Source organism: Simochromis diagramma, unplaced genomic scaffold (assembly GCF_900408965.1).
Source record: "Simochromis diagramma unplaced genomic scaffold, fSimDia1.1 OVJJ01000302.1, whole genome shotgun sequence".
Classification (NCBI taxonomy): Eukaryota; Metazoa; Chordata; class Actinopteri; order Cichliformes; family Cichlidae; genus Simochromis; species Simochromis diagramma.
In genome coordinates this window covers 39,965-58,569 of record NW_024386792.1, presented here as the reverse complement: position 1 = coordinate 58,569, position 18,605 = coordinate 39,965, and the positions used below count along the sequence as shown (strand labels likewise).

Here is an 18,605-nt window from a genome sequence, read left to right as displayed (position 1 = left end):
TGAATTCTGTCACAAAGGACTTGAGGTTGGTGACTGTTACTCCCGTGCCTACTGGGACTGTCAAGACTGCAGACAGTATTATTGATTCCACAGGGGTTAATGACTTAAAGATTCCCGAATTTTCTAAGAATAAAATTTTCCAGACCTCTCCAGGTGTTACATCTAGCATTTCCAGGCCAGCTGTTGTGTTTGTTTCTGGTGCAGCTGCTATGTAAGATGTTTGTTCAGAGCCGGGGATAATAAAGAAACATGTTTAGTTCCTGAGTCAGATCTTGGGTTGGAATAACTATGTTTCTTAAGAGCTAAACAATGATATGGCGGCTCCTATTACTACTACTCTCATTGCATTCTCTGTTCATGAGCCAGCCAAACTGTACCCAACTTATTGTGTGAATGACTCAATCCCCTAAAAGATTGTTTGCTGTGCTGAACAAAAAGCATTGTCAAGGATGGCTAATTTTACACCTGAACCTATGCTCTCTAAGGAGCTCCCCAGTCGTTTTGAGACCACAGCTTTACCCGTAGTTACTCCTGAGTCATCTCCTCTGTGTATTTCTGTGCCTGCTCTCAGGGTGGCAGTGCTCCGGCCTTTCCCTGCACCCATTCCAGCACCTCGGGTGAGGGTGGCTGGGATTCTGCTGGTGCCTGCTCCTATCCCCAAGCCAGCCTTCACCGGTCCCTGGACCCTTATCTGTTCTTTGGGTGGGGACAGCAGACGCCCAGCCTTTGCCTGTGCCTGTCCCGAGAGAGAGGGCAACTGTGACCCAGCTTGCTCCTGCACACATACCTACTCCTCGGGTGGGAGTGGCTGGCGCCCAATTTTTCCCGGCACCCATGCCGGTTTCTGGGGTGAGACCAGCCAGGACACAGTCGAACTCCACACCCGTACCAATCCCTGGGGTGAGAGCAGCTGGTGTACAGCAGGTGCCAGCACCCATTCCTGCGTCAGGAGAGCCCAACCAGTGTCCAGCCACATCATCCTGCTTGCGCCAAAATCTTTCATTTTAGGGGCTCAAAAGTAATTGGGCAAATTAAATAACTGAAAATAAATGTTCATTTCTAATATGTTTCTAAATGTTCATTGAAGTCTTGAACTCATGGAGATCACAATATGCTGGATTCCCTCCCTCTTAATGCTCTGCCAGGCAGCTTTCTGGGTTGGCTGTATGTTTTTGGTTATTTTAGGTTATTATCCATCTGCATTATGAAATGGCCATTAAAAACAATGTCCAATATATAATTATAATTGGAATATGTTTTAGTAAATAGGTTAAAAACAACTTGCATCAATGTCCAAATATAGACTTTACTGTAACTGTATCCTTATCTACTCTTTTTTTTTGTCTAAAATATTTCAGTTTCTTTGAGTTCAACAATGCTCCCCTCTTCATCTCCTCTCTACCTGAGCCTCAGCCTCTTTTTGTCATACCACTCCCCTGTTCTCTCCGGTCAGATTGGTAACTACAGCCAGGGTTAGTCTGTTCCCTCTGTACCAGGACACAACCTGTGGGGAAGGGTTTGATTTTGTCAAAAGGGAGCCTACATGATTAATGTGAAGACCTACCTAACCCCAAACACCTGTATTCTCTGCTCCGATGCTCCTCAAGGCAACAAGCTGCAAAATCTAAAGAAAAAGTTTAGTTAGCAGCAACTTAAACTGTAGCACATACTTTATGTGAACTTCATTTTTAGCTGCCTGTGTCTCTAGTGGACTGGCGTGGATTCAGCCGATGCAAGACTTATATTTACAGCAGTGCCCACACCTCTGTGAGATATACCACTATATGATATTATAACTATTGAAAAAGTTATAGCATCCAAGGGTTTTTGTAAGGTCTCAGAGAACATCTTGGAGATCACTTAGTGTCTCACGATGACAACTGGCATCTACGTAAAGATTAGATGTTATTTTTTTTATCTGAAGACAAACTATGTAATTTTCATTGGACATCTCAGCAAATTGCACTGCACTTTCCTCTGAGTTATTGATTCTGTCACTAGTTAGCTAAAATTAATGTAATTCTATTTGCCACAACCAACCAGCCAACCAACCAGATAACGTCCAGTGCCGTACTGACAAAAGATGGTGCTAAATATGTTTTTAAAATTTTAATTTTAAGCACTTAAATCCAGTTTCACACACAGTGTTACATCTATGTCAGATTTTGAGAGCAGGACTTAATGGTGTACATTTCCTTTATACTCTTAAGGCTTAAAAAGAACATGAAATGCTACAAATATAAAGGCTAGATTGGACTTTGCTAAAAAAAAAAAAAAATGTAAAAAAGTCAGCACACTTCTGGAAAAACATTGTTTGGACAAATGATACCAAGATCAACCTTCACCAGAATGATGGCAAGAAAAAAGTATGGAGAAGACGTGGAACAGCTTATGATCCAAAGCACTCCATATCATCGGTAAAAAAAAAGGCAGAGGCAGTGTGATGCCTTGGACGTGCAAAGCTGCCACTGGCACTGGGACACTAGTGTTTATTGATGATGTTACACGGGACAGAAGCAGCTAAATGTATTCTGAGGTGTTTCAAGACATACTGCCCGCCTAGAGTCAAATTGATTTTGTAAATGCATTTCATACTACAGATGGCTAATGACCCAAAACATACAGCCAAAACTACCTAGGAGTTTATTAAAGCCAAGAAGTGCAATATTTTTGAATTGCCAAGTCAGTCAACTGATCTTAATTCAGTGGTTCCCAAACTTTTTTTGCTAGGCCCCCCTTTGTTTTACAAGAAAATCTTCTGTCCAAACCTGTCCATTATGTCCGTTATGCTAGGCTCTGCACCAAGGGGCACGCCCCCTACTTTGGGAACCACTGTTTTAATCCAATTGAGCATGCATTTCACTTGTTGAAGACTAAATTTCAGACAGAAAAGCCGACAAACAAATGACAACTGAAAGCCGCTACAGTAAAGGCCTTGCAGAGCATTAAAAAACAGGAAACCCAGCATCTGGTGATGTCCGTCAGTTCAAGACTTCAGGTTGTCATTACCAGTAAAGGTTTTTCAACCAAGTATTAGAAATGAAGATTTTATTTTCAGTTATTTAATTTGTCCAATTACTTCTGAGCCCCTGAAATGAAGAGATTGCGCTAAAAAAGGCTTCAGTTCCTCACATTTTTATGCAGTCTCTTTGTTCCATATATGAAATTAAAGCTCTGTACTTAAACTGGATCTGAGTTGTTTCATTTAAAATTCATTGTGCTAATATACAGAACCAAAATTAGAAAAAAGTTGTCTCTGTCCAAATATTTGTGACCTAACCATGTATAGGTAAGTTCTGAAAACTGCGCAAGTGCTTATCGTATCTCTTCAGGTGTAAAAGGTTAATCCTTGAAAGTCTCATGCACCATAGGTTCGGAGAGATGAAGTGAGGGAAGATTAGAAATTTACAGTCTCCTGAGTTATACTGTAAACATTAACCCATCTCCGCCAGACCAAATCTATCACTGTCACGCTGTCACTCTGTATTTATGCACGTGTGATGTGCAATGTTCCCTCTAAGCTGCGAACGTGCGCAATTGCGCACTGCTGGCACGGTCTCTGCGCACAGAAAATCTGTGTTGCGCACAAAAAAACCTAACCTGAATTGAAATTAAAATTAATACTTTAACAATTCTGTTTTGCAGTGTTAGTCACGATGCCACCTTATCCCATAGTCCAGCCAATGATGCGATTCATTCGTATATACGCAGCTAATCACCGTCGTCGACAGGCTTTGACAGCGTCCTTATGTGCCGACACCGGTGTTTTAGCTAGCAAAGCGGCGTGGCCGATGTGGAGTGAAGCCACGTTGATGACAATGTGTAAAACCATTGGAGATGTGAGCAGACGGAAAATTAACGGAAAAAGTGTGGACTTTATACCAGTTTTTAAATTGTGTTGATAGGCCACGTAAAACCAGAGTTATGATTTTTAAAAAATGCAATGTTTGGTTTTTTCCTGAATACTGTCGTTGTTTATATTTACTGCGGGAATAAACGGTAAAAACGGCGTTTTATAAGAAAAAAGGCTCGAAAGCGCTCTCCACCTGTGAGCAAAAACAAACTCCACCCCCCTCTCCCTTTCCTATTCGTCCAAAGAACTACCATGTCGACCAATCAAAAAATGATATGGCAACGAGGCATCTAGTTGTTAAAAAAACGGGGGGAAGTTTTAGGAGTGACGGCGGTGTTTTGAGATGTGAGAGATTTGAGACGTTTAGCGCAAATCTTGTGTAGTTAGTGTGTAGTGCAGTCAATAGTTTTGTTGTGTGTGTCAGAACAATGAGGCGACTGCTGAATGTTACAGGTGTTACAGCAGTGATACATCTCCTGCTGTCAGGCCTGCAGGTATCAGGCTGTTGTTCTCCTTTATCTCATAGTGGACAGAAATTGTTTTTTGGAGTGGCACAAATAATTTGTGTGGCATCAAATTTGATGCAGAACAGCTGATTGTTCTGTAAATAGTTTGAAATGTTTATTTAAAAAAAAACGCCTTGGCTGTATTTAAAAAAAAATAGCTGCAAAAAAAACTTGTGATCTCCACTCAGTTTGGCAAAAAATCTGTTTGCCAAACTGAGTTACTTTTTTAAAGAAGTAACTATATAATTAATTGCCCAGCATTGGTCATTATATACTATATTTTGGAGACAGAGAGTTACAGGACTCTCTCCCAGACCACAGACTCATAATACAAGTCAGAGCTTTATAAATAAAATAAAAAAAAGGGGGGGGGGGGGGGGGGGGGGGGAATGAAAGAAAGTTGTGTTTTCAAAATTGGAGTTCAAGTTTGTTTTTGTTTTTACTTCCAATAGTGTTAACACACTACACAGGTCAATGGCTAGATTTTTTTTTACATTTTCATTGTAAGTGGGCTAAAGCAGTTAATTAAAAGTAGTCTAACATAAATGCTGTAATTTGATTATTTTAATAAACCATGTAACTTGGATGGATTCGATGCTGGCATGACCACAGTGCACACGTCTGATGTCGCTCACAGTAGTCCAAGGGACCGCTCAGGGAGTTTGCTCAGACACGTGAAAAATTAGAGGGAACATTGGTGATGTGTGAGGGACATTGGTATGCCTGAGCAAATGAGTCAGATAGGGTGTTAACTGTGCTGTCAATGACCTTAAGATTATAATCTCCCAATCCCTTGTAAATGCCCAACCCTATATACTGAAATCACTACCAAATATGTGCAAATAACTGGTAAAATGCAATAGTGAAATCCACTTCTACAATATTCCTGTGTGTCATGAAATAAATTAGCTCAATTAATTATTTTGTTAATTTTCCAGTGTACAAACATACATGGGTATTTTACACATGTTGTGATTGGGATACATGGACCAATTCTCAGGAAACCTCATGGCAAAGCAATTCTACTGTAGACTGAATGGATTTATTAAATGTGCTTCCTAGTGGACGAATAACAAATACATAAAAGCAAATATTTCAGATGGTTTCATACTCATACTGGCCTTGTGTATCAGCACTATTGCAATAATTCTGACAGATAAAGAAAAAGGCTTATTGAACATTGAACTATCCTCAGCTTGATAACACTGACTGTGCATAGGTTAGTTTAGTGGAACTTGTCCACCCCGTTATGTCAGAGCCCAGAACAATTTTCTCACCCAGTGGATGAAACTGAACCAATCAGCGGGAGCTGTGCACAAAGTTCTCCTTTTATGGAGAGAGACTGCAGAACGGACCCTGATAAAATCCTGCAATTTACTGCCCTTTATTGCAGTCAAGTTCAGGTACTAAATCCTATGGGAGTGCAGCCCTGAGTCAGAGTTCTCCTACACTGAAAACCTTTCCTCACACAGGTAAGACAACAGCAGATCCCACTGAATGTCTTTTACTTATATTTTAAATACTCTCAAATTGTAAACATCACATTTCAAACAAGTAGTATCTTTTAATCCCATTACTTAAATTTCTTACTTAAGTTGAACCAATCATTAGAAACCACTTGTTATGTATAATGTTCTTGTTATGACGTCTTGATGTGTGCTCAATCATCCAGGTAAGTAAATCTCCAAAAGTTGATTCTGTTCATCTGGACGTAGCGTTTTGTGGGAGAAACGTTTCGTCACTCATCCAAGTGATTTCTTCAGTCTCAGCTGACTGCAGGTTTCCCCAATCTTATAAACAGTACATTTGCATAATGACTTCAATGGGCTGGTTTCAGTCATTCCAAGAGGATGCCATCTGTAGTTTGTAGAAATGTATTGACTAAGGAGTTGGAAAGAAAGTGTCCAGACTTCTTCAAGTTTCTAGAAGACATTCTACCTTTGATCCAAGAGGCTTCTTCGGTTCTAAAACTTACCTATCCCCTTGCCAGTCCAACTTTTCCACTAAGAACTGCCTTAGTTTTTTTTTTTTTTTTTTTGTGAAATAGATTCAACAACGTACTCTTCAGAGAGATTCTGGGGGATACTGACTTAACAGGATTATACAGTTCACACCTAGACCCTATTTAAAATATCTTGGAAAAAAAACACTGAACATGTCCACATCTGTCTTTGGATTGGAGGAAGCCAAAGAAGAACCTGAAGGGAAGCCACACAGGCACAGGAAGAATATGTAAACTCCCCACGGAAAGGCTGGTTTGGAACAAAGATCTTCACTGTGAAATGCCAGTGCTTTGTGTTGTTTATGCTACATTAAATGCCACAGCACAAAATTGAGACTCATCACAGTGGCCACTGGCTTTCCAATCTTCTGTTGTCCAACTAATAGGAGTTGCAGCTAGTGTGGTCGTTGTCTTTGTTGCCATCATATCAACTTCAAGGATTTTGGCTATGTGCCTCAAACATTAGGCATCAACAAGGCATTTTCACCCAAAGAACTGCAGCTCACATTATATTTTCTCTTTTTCAGATCACTTACTGTAAATCCTAGAGATGATTGTGTGAAAAGTATTCTTAATAGCCTTGTATAGCAATGGGCAGACTGAGCACTGGGTTTCGACTGAACCCTGTGCCAGCGATGTCAGATGATAAAACATACCACATGGAAAACACTACAGCTTAACAGCTGATCTAAAAATCCTTTCCTCCCTTCTTATTCCCTTCATACAGAAAATGGAAGACGAAATTGCCGCCCTCGTTGTTGACAACGGATCTGGAATGTGCAAAGCTGGCTTTGCAGGAGATGATGCTCCACGTGCTGTGTTCCCCTCCATTGTTGGACGCCCCAGGCATCAGGTACATATTCCTTAATAAACCTCACATACCTTGTAACCTTTTCATAACTGCTGACCTTTTCATAATCGCACTGCTCTTTGCATTCCTAGGGTGTAATGGTTGGTATGGGCCAGAAGGACAGCTATGTTGGTGACGAGGCACAAAGCAAAAGAGGAATCCTGACCCTCAAGTACCCCATTGAGCACGGAATTGTCAACAACTGGGATGACATGGAGAAGATCTGGCATCACACCTTCTACAATGAGCTGAGAGTTGCCCCTGAGGAGCATCCAGTCCTGCTCACAGAGGCCCCCCTGAACCCCAAGTCAAACAGGGAAAAGATGACGCAGGTAACAAGAGCTGACACCTTGACGAACTTCCCCCTAAGTCAGGAAACTGTTGAGCTGCAGTGCCCAACAACAGGAAACTGTGTTGCCACTCGGGTGTTTCTTCCCCTGCTCAATCTGTCTTTCCTCATCCTCCTTCAACCCTCCAGGTTTTTTCTCCAGGTGTCTGCATGAAAAAAAAAAGAAGAATAGAGCAGGTTGCGGCACTTTAACTTGTAGAGTCAGTGTAACAAAGGAGTTTTGTAATAAATTGCTTTTCTATAAAGTAGTTTTACTATTAAAATTCAACCCAGTGTGCTGTTCTTTCTGTACAATTGAACTAACACATAGAAACTTATTTCAGATTACTCTGACTCATAGTTTCACTGATCATCTCTTTTCTCCTGCTCTCCTTGCAGATCATGTTTGAGACCTTCAACACTCCTGCCATGTATGTGGCCATCCAGGCAGTGCTGTCCCTGTACGCCTCTGGTCGTACCACTGGTATTGTCATGGACTCCGGTGACGGTGTCTCCCACACTGTGCCCATCTATGAAGGCTACGCTCTGCCCCATGCCATTGTCAGGTTGGACCTGGCTGGCAGGGACCTCACAGACTACCTCATGAAAATCCTGACTGAGAGGGGCCACAGCTTCACTACCACAGGTGAGAAAATGGACACAGTCAAGGAAAGATGGTTTACACCAGGAAAAAACCCCAGAAAAGCCTAAATGTAATGCGTTTTCTTGTCTCACAGCTGAGCGTGAGATTGTGCGTGACATCAAGGAGAAGCTGTGCTATGTTGCCCTGGACTTTGAGCAGGAGATGGGAACTGCTGCCTCCTCTTCATCCCTGGAGAAGAGCTATGAGCTGCCTGATGGACAGGTCATCACTATTGGGAATGAGAGGTTCCGTTGCCCAGAGGCTCTCTTCCAGCCCACATTCCTTGGTAAACAGCATCAGCTTTAAGATAGATTTCTGTGAATTGTTAAGCAGTTGTAGCTGAGTGATCACTAACGTTCCAACTCTCCACAGGTATGGAGGCCTGTGGTATCCATGAAACTACCTATAACAGCATCATGAAGTGCGATGTGGACATCCGTAAGGACCTGTACGCCAACACTGTGCTGTCTGGAGGTACCACCATGTATCCTGGCATTGCTGACCGCATGCAGAAGGAGATCACTTCCCTGGCACCCAGCACCATGAAGATCAAGGTAAAATTCTTGTTGCTCAATCCTCAGTCTGTGATTTTTAAATGTGGCGTGTTTTCATTGCTGACAACTCTACTTCTGCCCTTGCAGATTATTGCTCCCCCAGAGAGGAAGTACTCTGTATGGATTGGAGGCTCCATCCTGGCTTCTCTGTCCACCTTCCAGCAGATGTGGATCAGCAAGCAGGAGTACGATGAGTCCGGCCCCAGCATCGTCCACAGAAAGTGCTTCTAGACAGACTGCCCCCACCCCACCACCACCACCACCACCAAAACACACACTGCAAGAAAAACAAATGACTGGCTCTGCATACATGCCTATAGCACCAAACTGGTGCATGCCTAGCCGACACCTTTTCCATTTTTCCATCACTTTGGCTATGGCACCATGCTTTCTCATGGGGAGAAACTCTGCAGGAAGCATAGAGCATCCCAGGCAGTGTGAATTTGTACTTAGTTTTTCTGTAACAAACTCTTTTTCACTTGAATGTATTTCAAAAATAAGAAATGTTACCAAAAAATACTGGAAATGTGTTGATAAATATCAGTAAATTAGTAAACCTATAAATCCAACATGAAATATTATGGCTTCTTCTTCTTCTAAAACATTAAAATGCAGCGATTTCAGCTTCATGAAGATGTATCTGCCAAGATTTTTGTATTAAAATGGTTTAGCAAAATTGACAGAAAAGATTATCAGTTTTGTGATATTTTTCTTTAGTTTAGTTTTTTGTTAGCTTTTTTTGTTTTTGGTCTCACTTGCTTTACTTATTGAATGTGTTTATCATTTATTTTTATATCTATAGATATTTTACTTCTTGGTCATTGCCAACTGCACTGTTTTCTCACAGCACGACCGTCGGTGGTATATTTGGACTGGTAGCCAGGGAGGCTGCAGCACTTGACGAACTGAGTTGACTGAGCATTTGTCCGAAAAGATGAATGCACAGTCTGAAACAGAGAAATAAAGAAAGGAAGCAAAACAAGAGAAATGTGTCCAACTGTCAAAGGAGGCAAAAGTACAGGCAGCTATATATATATAAGCTGCTAGATGAAAAAAATACTGAAGCTACTAATAGCTAACAAACTTCTTGTACTTCTTTACTCAAGTAAAAGTGATAAAGTCCAGGCTCTAAAATGAACTCAGAATAAGAAAGTAAAAAGCAGCTGTTAGAAGAAGCTCTTTTGGTGAAGAGATAGCCTTTAGTATAGCTATTAATATAAAAATACCAATAATATTAGTACATGGGAATGAAAACTTTTCTTTTTACTTTGCCTCCACAGCTAAACAGAAAAATCGGATGAGTCCGGGGTTAAAGGGGTATTCAATTTAAACCCTAAAACCGATTTTTGGGTTTAAGTGGGAACCCTAAAATCGGTTTTATTGGCTCATTGTGGGGAAAAGAATCACAACTCACAATACTTTACACTGAGGGCTCCAGCAGATTTCCTTAGTGTTCGAGCTGTGATCAGCTGCTGCTGCAAATAGGTTTACTACTCTTTATGGATTTACACAACTGAATTCAACGAGATGCAACACAATATTTAACAAAATGTTTTCCCTGATTTCCGTTCCCTACACTGACAGTATACTGCTTATGATGAGATGAGATAGCCTTTATTTGTCAGTTGCAGGTCTTTTGCCCACAACCGAGATGACAGACCTTGCTGACCGTACAAACAATACACAAACATCACATTGGGGAGACAGGTCAGGCTAGGTAGCGAGGAAAAAACATCGAAATGTGTAACACAAAAGGATAATACAGGAATGCACAGATATCAACACACCATAGCACAATAAACACAGACAAGCAACATGGGAAAGTGTTCCAGTGTGTACATCTGATCTGGGACCGCTGCAATCTTCGACTGCGCCTCCAGCTGACCCGATGTCCACATCAGAGGGGAGGTAAGCGTTGGAGGTGGCGTTGGATCCGGGGTAGGGAGGGTGATGCGTCAGCGAGTGCTTATCAGTATCAGTATATGTATGTGTGTGCGTGTCCATAGTTCAGCTGAGACAGTGTCCTTCGCCCTGCCAGGCTAAGTAAACAGTCTTCCAGCCAACCCAGGTGGCCTTGTAGGGAATGGGAAGGAACAGACTCAACACAGTCGTTATCAGGGAGTTTTTGTTCGGCTCCAGCCTTGAGCCCACAGCTGGTGCCGAAGGGGTAGCCGCATTATGATGGTAATTTTTCTTTTGCAACAACTCATGAGAATTTCAAAGCTGTTCTTTAACACTCCAACACTGGTCTCTCAATCTCGAGAACCGCGAGCTTCCCCATGATGGTATCAAACTTGCGTTCCGTGGTGTTGTCATTCTTTTGCTCAGAGAGCCGATTCTGAGACCTCACGACTGCAGTGAGCTGTCCCACGATGTAATCCAACTTTCGCTCAAAGGTGTTATTTTGAGCAGGCCTCTCCTTGATGTAACCCAATATACGCTCAGAGGTGTTATTCTGAGTATTCACGGCAGCTGTAAGCGTCTCCAAGGTCTTAACCATGCTGCTTTCAATGAGCCCGTTCTGAGAAGTCGCGCCTCGTCCCATCGTTTCAATCCCAGTGGGCAGCCTTGGGGGGGTTTGAACAGCCGGTTCCGCTTTTTTTAATTCTCCGATAAGCCAGGGCCAAGCCAGCTCCGATCAGCAAGAACCCTGTTATCATGGTTCCGAATAGGTAGATATCTTCAGCGTCCTCGATTGACAGTCCCGCCAGGCACACAATCCTCCATGTCTGCCACCCGTCCATCGTGTATCCGGCAGGGAAAGTCCCTCCAGGGCACCCAGACTTCTCGTTGAGAAAAGGGTGTCAATAGCATTCAGAGACCAGTTGATCAAATCCATAATTCTCTTTAGGTTTTAGAAACAGACTGTGAGAGAGTGTTCCAGGGAAAGTAATACAAAAAAACACAAGACTAGACAAGGACATAAGAACTAACCAGGGAAGATAAGGGAGAGGAGAGGAGAAAAAGTGCGTCCGCCTCCTCCGAGAGCCAAAAGGTCTTCATATTATTATAGTATAAATGTTCAATTTAGTGAATGAATCTAAGTGTCTCATCAGTTTAAATTAACAATTAATCTCTGCTGCTCTGCACTTGATGTAACCTAACTGTGACCATTAACAGAGCCACTGTGCACCAGTCCCTACCTTGATGCTAAAGTACTGGGAACACAGCTTTTGAACAAAACGCTATTCCCGATTATTAGGGGCCATTTTAGCGCCTTAGTGTAGTGCTGTAAATTATTAAATGAAATAAATATTTTTTCCAGTAAAGTTAAAAAGTATTTTTACTTGATAATTTCCAGCATCTGGTGACTATGTATGTGTTTTGGAGAAGCCATTATGGCAGGAACATGTACCAAAAGGATTAAATCTGAGTAGCCTACAAAGTCAGACAAAGTTAGAACTGTTCTTTTCGCTACACCTACTGCACACAAACTAACTAAGGCCTCCAGCCACTGAGTTCAGTGAGACAGAGACATATGCCACTGGACGTGGTCATTTCCCATCCTCCAGGGACAAAACGGATGTCATGTATCCCCCCCCCCCCCCCCCTTTTCATCTACTGTCTGGGTGAATGGTTAATATGAAAATACTTTGGGCTATGACATCTTCCCCTTCTCACCCTCCGACCCGAGTCAAACAGTTTCAGTTCCTGCCCTTTCAGATCAATCATTAAACCAATGTGCTGTGGCCCCACACTGAAAACACCTTTCATTATTTCTCCCTCTACGTTCTCTGCCTCAGAAACTCAGAAAAAGACATTCAAGCTTGACACTGAGACTGCAGAGACACGAGTATGGGGTATAGAGGCTTGATACCAAAACCTAAAGACTAGATAACAAAACTAAGAAGACCTGAGAAAACAAATATTAAACAGAGGGATCTCAATCATAATAACCAGAACTTGGAACATAATCTTAACTTCACAATATTAAATAAACAGAATCAAAAGTCCAAACACATAAAAACTGTGTCACAGACCCAGGACCATGACATCTTAGTATTTTCATAAAATGATCTTGCAGAACTAACCAGTTTTGATTTAAGGGGCATCTATCCATCCTGCAGTCTGAGATGTTGTAAGCTGCTGTGCAGTGACTGCTGTGACAGGAGGTTAATCTGGTTTCTATCTTGCTTTTGACACTTAAACACTGAGACACTTGATTAGTAACAATCTTTTGGCGCTGCTTGTCCCTACTTTCTTTTATAAATGTACCAATATAGTACGGACAGTCGTAACACCAGTATTAATACAGAAAGAAAACTGCTTTTTTATACTTATTGTGTGCATATAAACTTTGTCTCATCAGCTCTAGGGAACTTTATTATCACGGTCTTATAGGCACCTGCTTGATAACAAAGACATAAAACGTCTCATGACCTTGCAGCTTACAGTAATTTGTTTGTCACTGCACACACAATCAGGTTACAAGAAGGCTACAATCATATACCATTAGTATACAAAAGGTTAAGTGTGTTGAAATACAAGTTTTCCACTACAATGTTCATGTGTTCATGTGTAATAAATTGATAACAGGGGTAATAGCTTTATTTTGATACCAAACTTAGGTATGTATGGGAAATTCCACAACTGTTAATCATATCTCATTCAGGCCTACAAGATTAATGAGTCCTTGAAAATCACATGCACCATAGGTTAGGCGAAGAGAGGTGATGGGAGATAAGAAATTTATAGTCTCATTACAATCATGCTGTAAACATTAGCCCCCCTAAGTCGGACCACATGCATCTCTGGCACAGAGTACCATGTGGTCTGTGCCTCCAGTGCATGTGGCCCCAAGACCCAGTGTCCTGGTATCTGCAAATGAGCAACAGGTAAATGCACTGGTAAAATCATATTTATCCCATTAATTAAATTATATAAATTAATTATTCTGTTAGGTTTCCAGTGCACAAATATGCAAGGGTATGTTATATGAGTATGTTATATGAGTATGTTATATGAATAATGGACATAATCAGGATTTATTGGCCCCATTCACAATACTTATAATGCCTATCAAAGTTGTGCACACTGCGATAATTTGGACAGATGATAAAAATAGGATTTATTGAACACTGCCCGACCCCAGATAGTTAACACTGACAGTACATAGGTTAGTTTACTGGAACTTCTCCCCCCATCATGCCAAAGTGCAGAACCAGTGACTGTATATGCCATACCCAGTGGATGTGTCTGAGCCAATCAGAGTAACTCATGTGAAAAGTTCTGCTCTTATGGAGAGGGGCTGCAGCACGACCTCTGATAAAATCCTCCAATTTATTGGCCTTCATTTGCAGTCAAATTCAGATACTAAATCCCACTGGAGTGTATAGTGCTTACTGCCAGTCCTCCTACACTGAATACGCTCCCTCACACAGGTAAGACAAGTGCTAAATGCCAATGGAAGTTTTCTTCATGTATAAAATGTTTTCATTTGACATTTTAAGCTTTGTATTTTAAACACCAGGAAGTGGGTTTTTTTTCACTATTTAAGTTAAAAGATCAGGTTTTCTATAAGTCCTCATTTTAGTTGAAATAACCACTTAAATCATACTTGTTATACATTGACAGCTTTCGTAGAAATGTGTTGAGATATATATATATATGAGCAACTGGATAGCGTAGTGGTTAGACTACACGCCTTTGGAACAGAGGATTGCAAGTTCGATTCCTGCCTGGGGCGTCTGTATCCAGTAAGGGTCCTAAGGCTAGACCCCCTATGCTAAGCAAGCCTACCGCAAACATGAGCGAGACAGATAAATATGAAGGCATGCCGGCTCGGACGTCGCCCGGATCAACAAGGTCCGCGTCAGGTGTTGAGGAACCAGGGCACCCTGACGAAAAGTGGGCTACTGGAACAAGAAGGCATCGGTGGGCAAGAGACGAAAACAGGGCGTTGTTGGAATGCTACTAGACAAGTAACACCGGCGGAAGGGGCTACATGAGATTGGGTACATAGCCCCAAGTGCGATAGGAGAAGGATAGGAGAAGGATCGTTGAGTGCGAGAGGAACTGACCTGAAAAATAGGATCATGGCCAAGCTTGAAACCTGGATCCCCCGTAGCCGGTTACCAAGATTACGTGAAGTACCCTCAGAAGGTCTGCTAGATGATGTTAATGCAGCACTACGGGCAATACCTACAACCACGATTACCGACACTAACAAGCTGATCTACAATACGGCAGCAGTGATCAGTGAGATGCTTGGCTACAAGTTGAACAGCAACAAGGGGCAGTACCCTCCATGGAGAAGGAGGCTAGAGGGCAAGATCAAAGTAGCACGGAGGGAGGTTAGCCAACTAACGGAGTTGCAGAAAGGTGCGACAAATAAGGTGCCTAAGAAATACAGCAAGCTGTCCATACCTGAGGCCTTGGAAACTGCCAAACAAAGACTCACAGCCTTGGCCAGCCGCTTGAGGAGGTACACCAGAGAGATAGAAGGCAGGAGAATAAACCAGCTGTTCTCCACAGAACTGTGTACTCTCAGTGGCAAGGGAACAATAAGAGAACAGCACCACCAAGGCTGGAGACGGAGCAATACTGGAAGAGCATATGGGAGAAGGACGCAACCCATAACGGCAATGCTCAGTGGCTAGAGGATCTGAGGGCAGACCACAGCGACTTCCCTGAACAGGGTCCAGTAACCATCACAGTGGCAGATATCCAAGAAAGGGTCTCCAGTATGACGAGTTGGACAGCACCAGGGCCCGACATGGTTCACGCCTACTGGCTGAAGAAGCTGACTGCACTCCACGAGCGTCTGGCAGCACAAATGAACCAGCTGCTAGTTAACGAGAGACACCCGGAATGGCTAACTGAAGGCCGGACGGTCCTGATCCCCAAGGACCCCAAGAAGGGACCGGTCCCCTCCAACTACCGACCAATAACCTGCCTCAGTACTACATGGAAGCTCCTGTCAGGCATCATATCGGCTAAGATGAACAGGCACATGGGTCAATACATGAGCGGGACACAGAAAGGAATTGGCAAGAATACCAGAGGCGCAAAACACCAGCTACTGGTAGACAGAACAATCAGCCGAGACTGCAAGACCAGACTGACCAACCTGTGCACTGCCTGGATTGATTACAAGAAGGCCTATGACTCAATGCCCCACAGCTGGATACTGGAATGCCTAGAATTGTACAAGATCAATGGGACCCTAAGAGCCTTCATCAGGAACTCAATGGGGATGTGGCGTACAACACTAGAGGCCAACTCCAAGCCCATAGCACAAGTCACCATCAAGTGCGGGATCTACCAAGGAGATGCTCTGTCCCCACTGCTGTTCTGCATAGGCCTGAACCCCCTCAGTGAGATCATTAACAAGACTGGCTACGGATACCGACTACGGAACGGAGCAGTTGTCAGCCACCTCCTGTACATGGATGACATCAAGCTGTATGCCAAGAGTGAACGAGCCATCGATTCACTGATCCACACTACCAGGCTATACAGCAATGACATTGGAATGTCGTTCGGACTGGAGAAGTGTAGTCGGATGGTAACAAAGAGAGGGAAGGTAGTCAGAACTGAGGGGATTGAACTACCAGAAGGCAACATTGCAGACATAGAGGACAGTTACAAGTACCTGGGGATCCCGCAGGCGAATGGGAACCATGAAGAGGCCGCTAGAAAAGCTGCAACCACCAAGTACCTGCAGAGGGTCAGGCAAGTCCTGAGGAGTCAGCTGAATGGTAAGAACAAGATCCGGGCCATCAACACGTACGCCCTGCCCGTGATCAGGTACCCTGCTGGGGTAATAGGCTGGCCAAAGGAGGAGATAGAAGCCACTGACATAAAGACAAGAAAGCTCCTTACCATGCATGGAGGGTTTCACCCCAAGTCCAGCACCCTGAGGCTGTACGCTAAGCGGAAGGAAGGGGGCCGGGGACTGGTGAGTGTCAGCACCACAGTCCAGGATGAGACAACGAACATCCAAGAATACATTGGGAAGATGGCCCCAACTGACCGAGTGCTCAGTGAATACCTCAGGCAGCAGAAACCCAAGAAAGAGGAGGGAGACGAGGAGCCATCATGGAAGGACAGGCCCCTGCACGGTATGTACCACCGGCAGATAGAGGAGGTGGCTGATATCCAGAAATCCTACCAGTGGCTGGACAAAGCTGGACTGAAAGACAGCACAGAGGCACTAATCATGGCAGCACAAGAACAAGCTCTGAGCACAAGATCCATAGAGGCTGGGGTCTATCACACCAGGCAAGACCCCAGGTGTAGGCTGTGTAAAGATGCCCCAGAGACAATCCAGCACATAACAGCAGGGTGCAAGATGCTAGCAGGCAAGGCATACATGGAACGCCATAACCAAGTGGCCGGCATAGTGTACAGGAACATCTGTGCCGAGTATAACCTGGAAGTCCCGAGGTCAAAATGGGAGATGCCCCCAAGGGTGGTGGAGAATGACCGAGCTAAGATCCTGTGGGACTTCCAGATACAGACGGACAAAATGGTGGTGGCTAACCAACCGGACATAGTGGTGGTAGACAAACAGAAGAAGACGGCCGTAGTGATCGATGTAGCGGTTCCGAATGACAGCAATATCAGGAAGAAGGAACACGAGAAGCTGGAGAAATACCAAGGGCTCAGAGAAGAGCTCGAGAGGATGTGGAGGGTGAAGGTAACGGTGGTCCCCGTGGTAATCGGAGCACTAGGTGCAGTGACTCCCAAGCTAGGCGAGTGGCTCCAGCAGATCCCGGGAACAACATCGGAGATCTCTGTCCAGAAGAGCGCAGTCCTGGGAACAGCTAAGATACTGCGCAGGACCCTCAAGCTCCCAGGCCTCTGGTAGAGGACCCGAGCTTGAAGGATAAACCGCCCGCAGGGGCGTGCTGGGTGTTTATATATATATACATATATATGTTGGGGAGCTCTGCTGTCAGATGAACATCCAGATGAACACAATCAACTAATCAACTACCTGGCACTCAGCACCTATTCTCCCCTACCCTCTATTACACTTACAGTTATAGGTAACTTTAACTGTAAATAACTTTGATTATAGTATAAATTAAAATCAGATGAGTCGTATCAGTATTTCCAGATTTTGACAAGAAACTATACAATAATTTTAACACAACATACTGTAGAACTGAAAATGTAACTGATCTTGAACCAAGGTCTAGGTCATTCATATTTGGTAGACCTGCCAAATTTTGGTGGAGATCAGGACAATTTCTGGAAAGTAAAATCTTTAGAGTTTTTATTTTTTACTTAAATTATCACCTTCAATCCAAATTCTGTTCAAGCCTATCTGGTATGGCCTCTGTTAATCAGAGGATCATGTTACCTTTGTGTGAGGGGTTCTAGTGTTAACAAGCACTTAAACACTTATACCTAACAAAGTAGCTGGTGAGTGGATTTTTGATGGTATGTAATATGGTCATCGATGTTTTCAGTTCTGTAGTCTAACAAATCAGTATGTGTGGAAAAGTTTTCTTCCTTACAGTTAGCATCTGCTTTGGCAAGGCCTGCAGTGCTGGCTGATGACTGCAGGTCCAACTAATTTTGTAGAAGGAACAAGTAAAATTAACATTTTTGCTGTCGTTGGACCTATGAAGAAAATTGTCATTTAAGGCAGCGGTCCCCAACCTTTTTTGCGCCACGGACCGGTTTATGCCCGACAATATTTTCATGGACCGGCCTTTAAGGTGTCGCGGATAAATACAACAAAATAAAACTAGTACCAGTACCGAAAAAAAGAAAATTTATTCATAACACATGTGAAAAGACCCAGGAAAACCGAGTAAACGATAAAAACGATAACAAAATAACGCTGAAAACCGATAAAAACCCTGAAAACTATACATTTCACACCTGAGCCTCAACTCTCGCGGCCCGGTACCAAA

General features: G+C 43.2%; 1 protein-coding gene across 1 annotated transcript; it reads left to right on the top strand.

The window, feature by feature from the left end:
- The first annotated feature begins 7,055 nt into the window (after positions 1 to 7,055).
- Positions 7,056 to 8,995, top strand: LOC120728612 (actin, cytoplasmic 1-like). The gene is made up of 6 exons (XM_040023635.1): positions 7,056 to 7,214; positions 7,304 to 7,543; positions 7,939 to 8,185; positions 8,277 to 8,468; positions 8,555 to 8,736; positions 8,824 to 8,995. Exons 1-6 carry the CDS (start codon positions 7,092 to 7,094, stop codon positions 8,965 to 8,967), a joined length of 1,128 nt encoding a protein of 375 aa, XP_039879569.1. The 5' UTR covers positions 7,056 to 7,091; the 3' UTR covers positions 8,968 to 8,995.
- The last annotated feature ends 9,610 nt before the right edge of the window (positions 8,996 to 18,605 follow it).

Excerpts from the sequence above, each read along its gene's own strand:
- LOC120728612 (XM_040023635.1), top strand. The coding sequence starts at position 7,092 with ATGGAAGACGAAATTGCCGCCCTCGTTGTTGACAACGGATCTGGAATG. Across the intron at positions 7,215-7,303 it reads TTGGACGCCCCAGGCATCAG|GGTGTAATGGTTGGTATGGG; the intron begins GTACATATTCCT and ends TTGCATTCCTAG. Across the intron at positions 8,186-8,276 it reads CCACAGCTTCACTACCACAG|CTGAGCGTGAGATTGTGCGT; the intron begins GTGAGAAAATGG and ends CTTGTCTCACAG.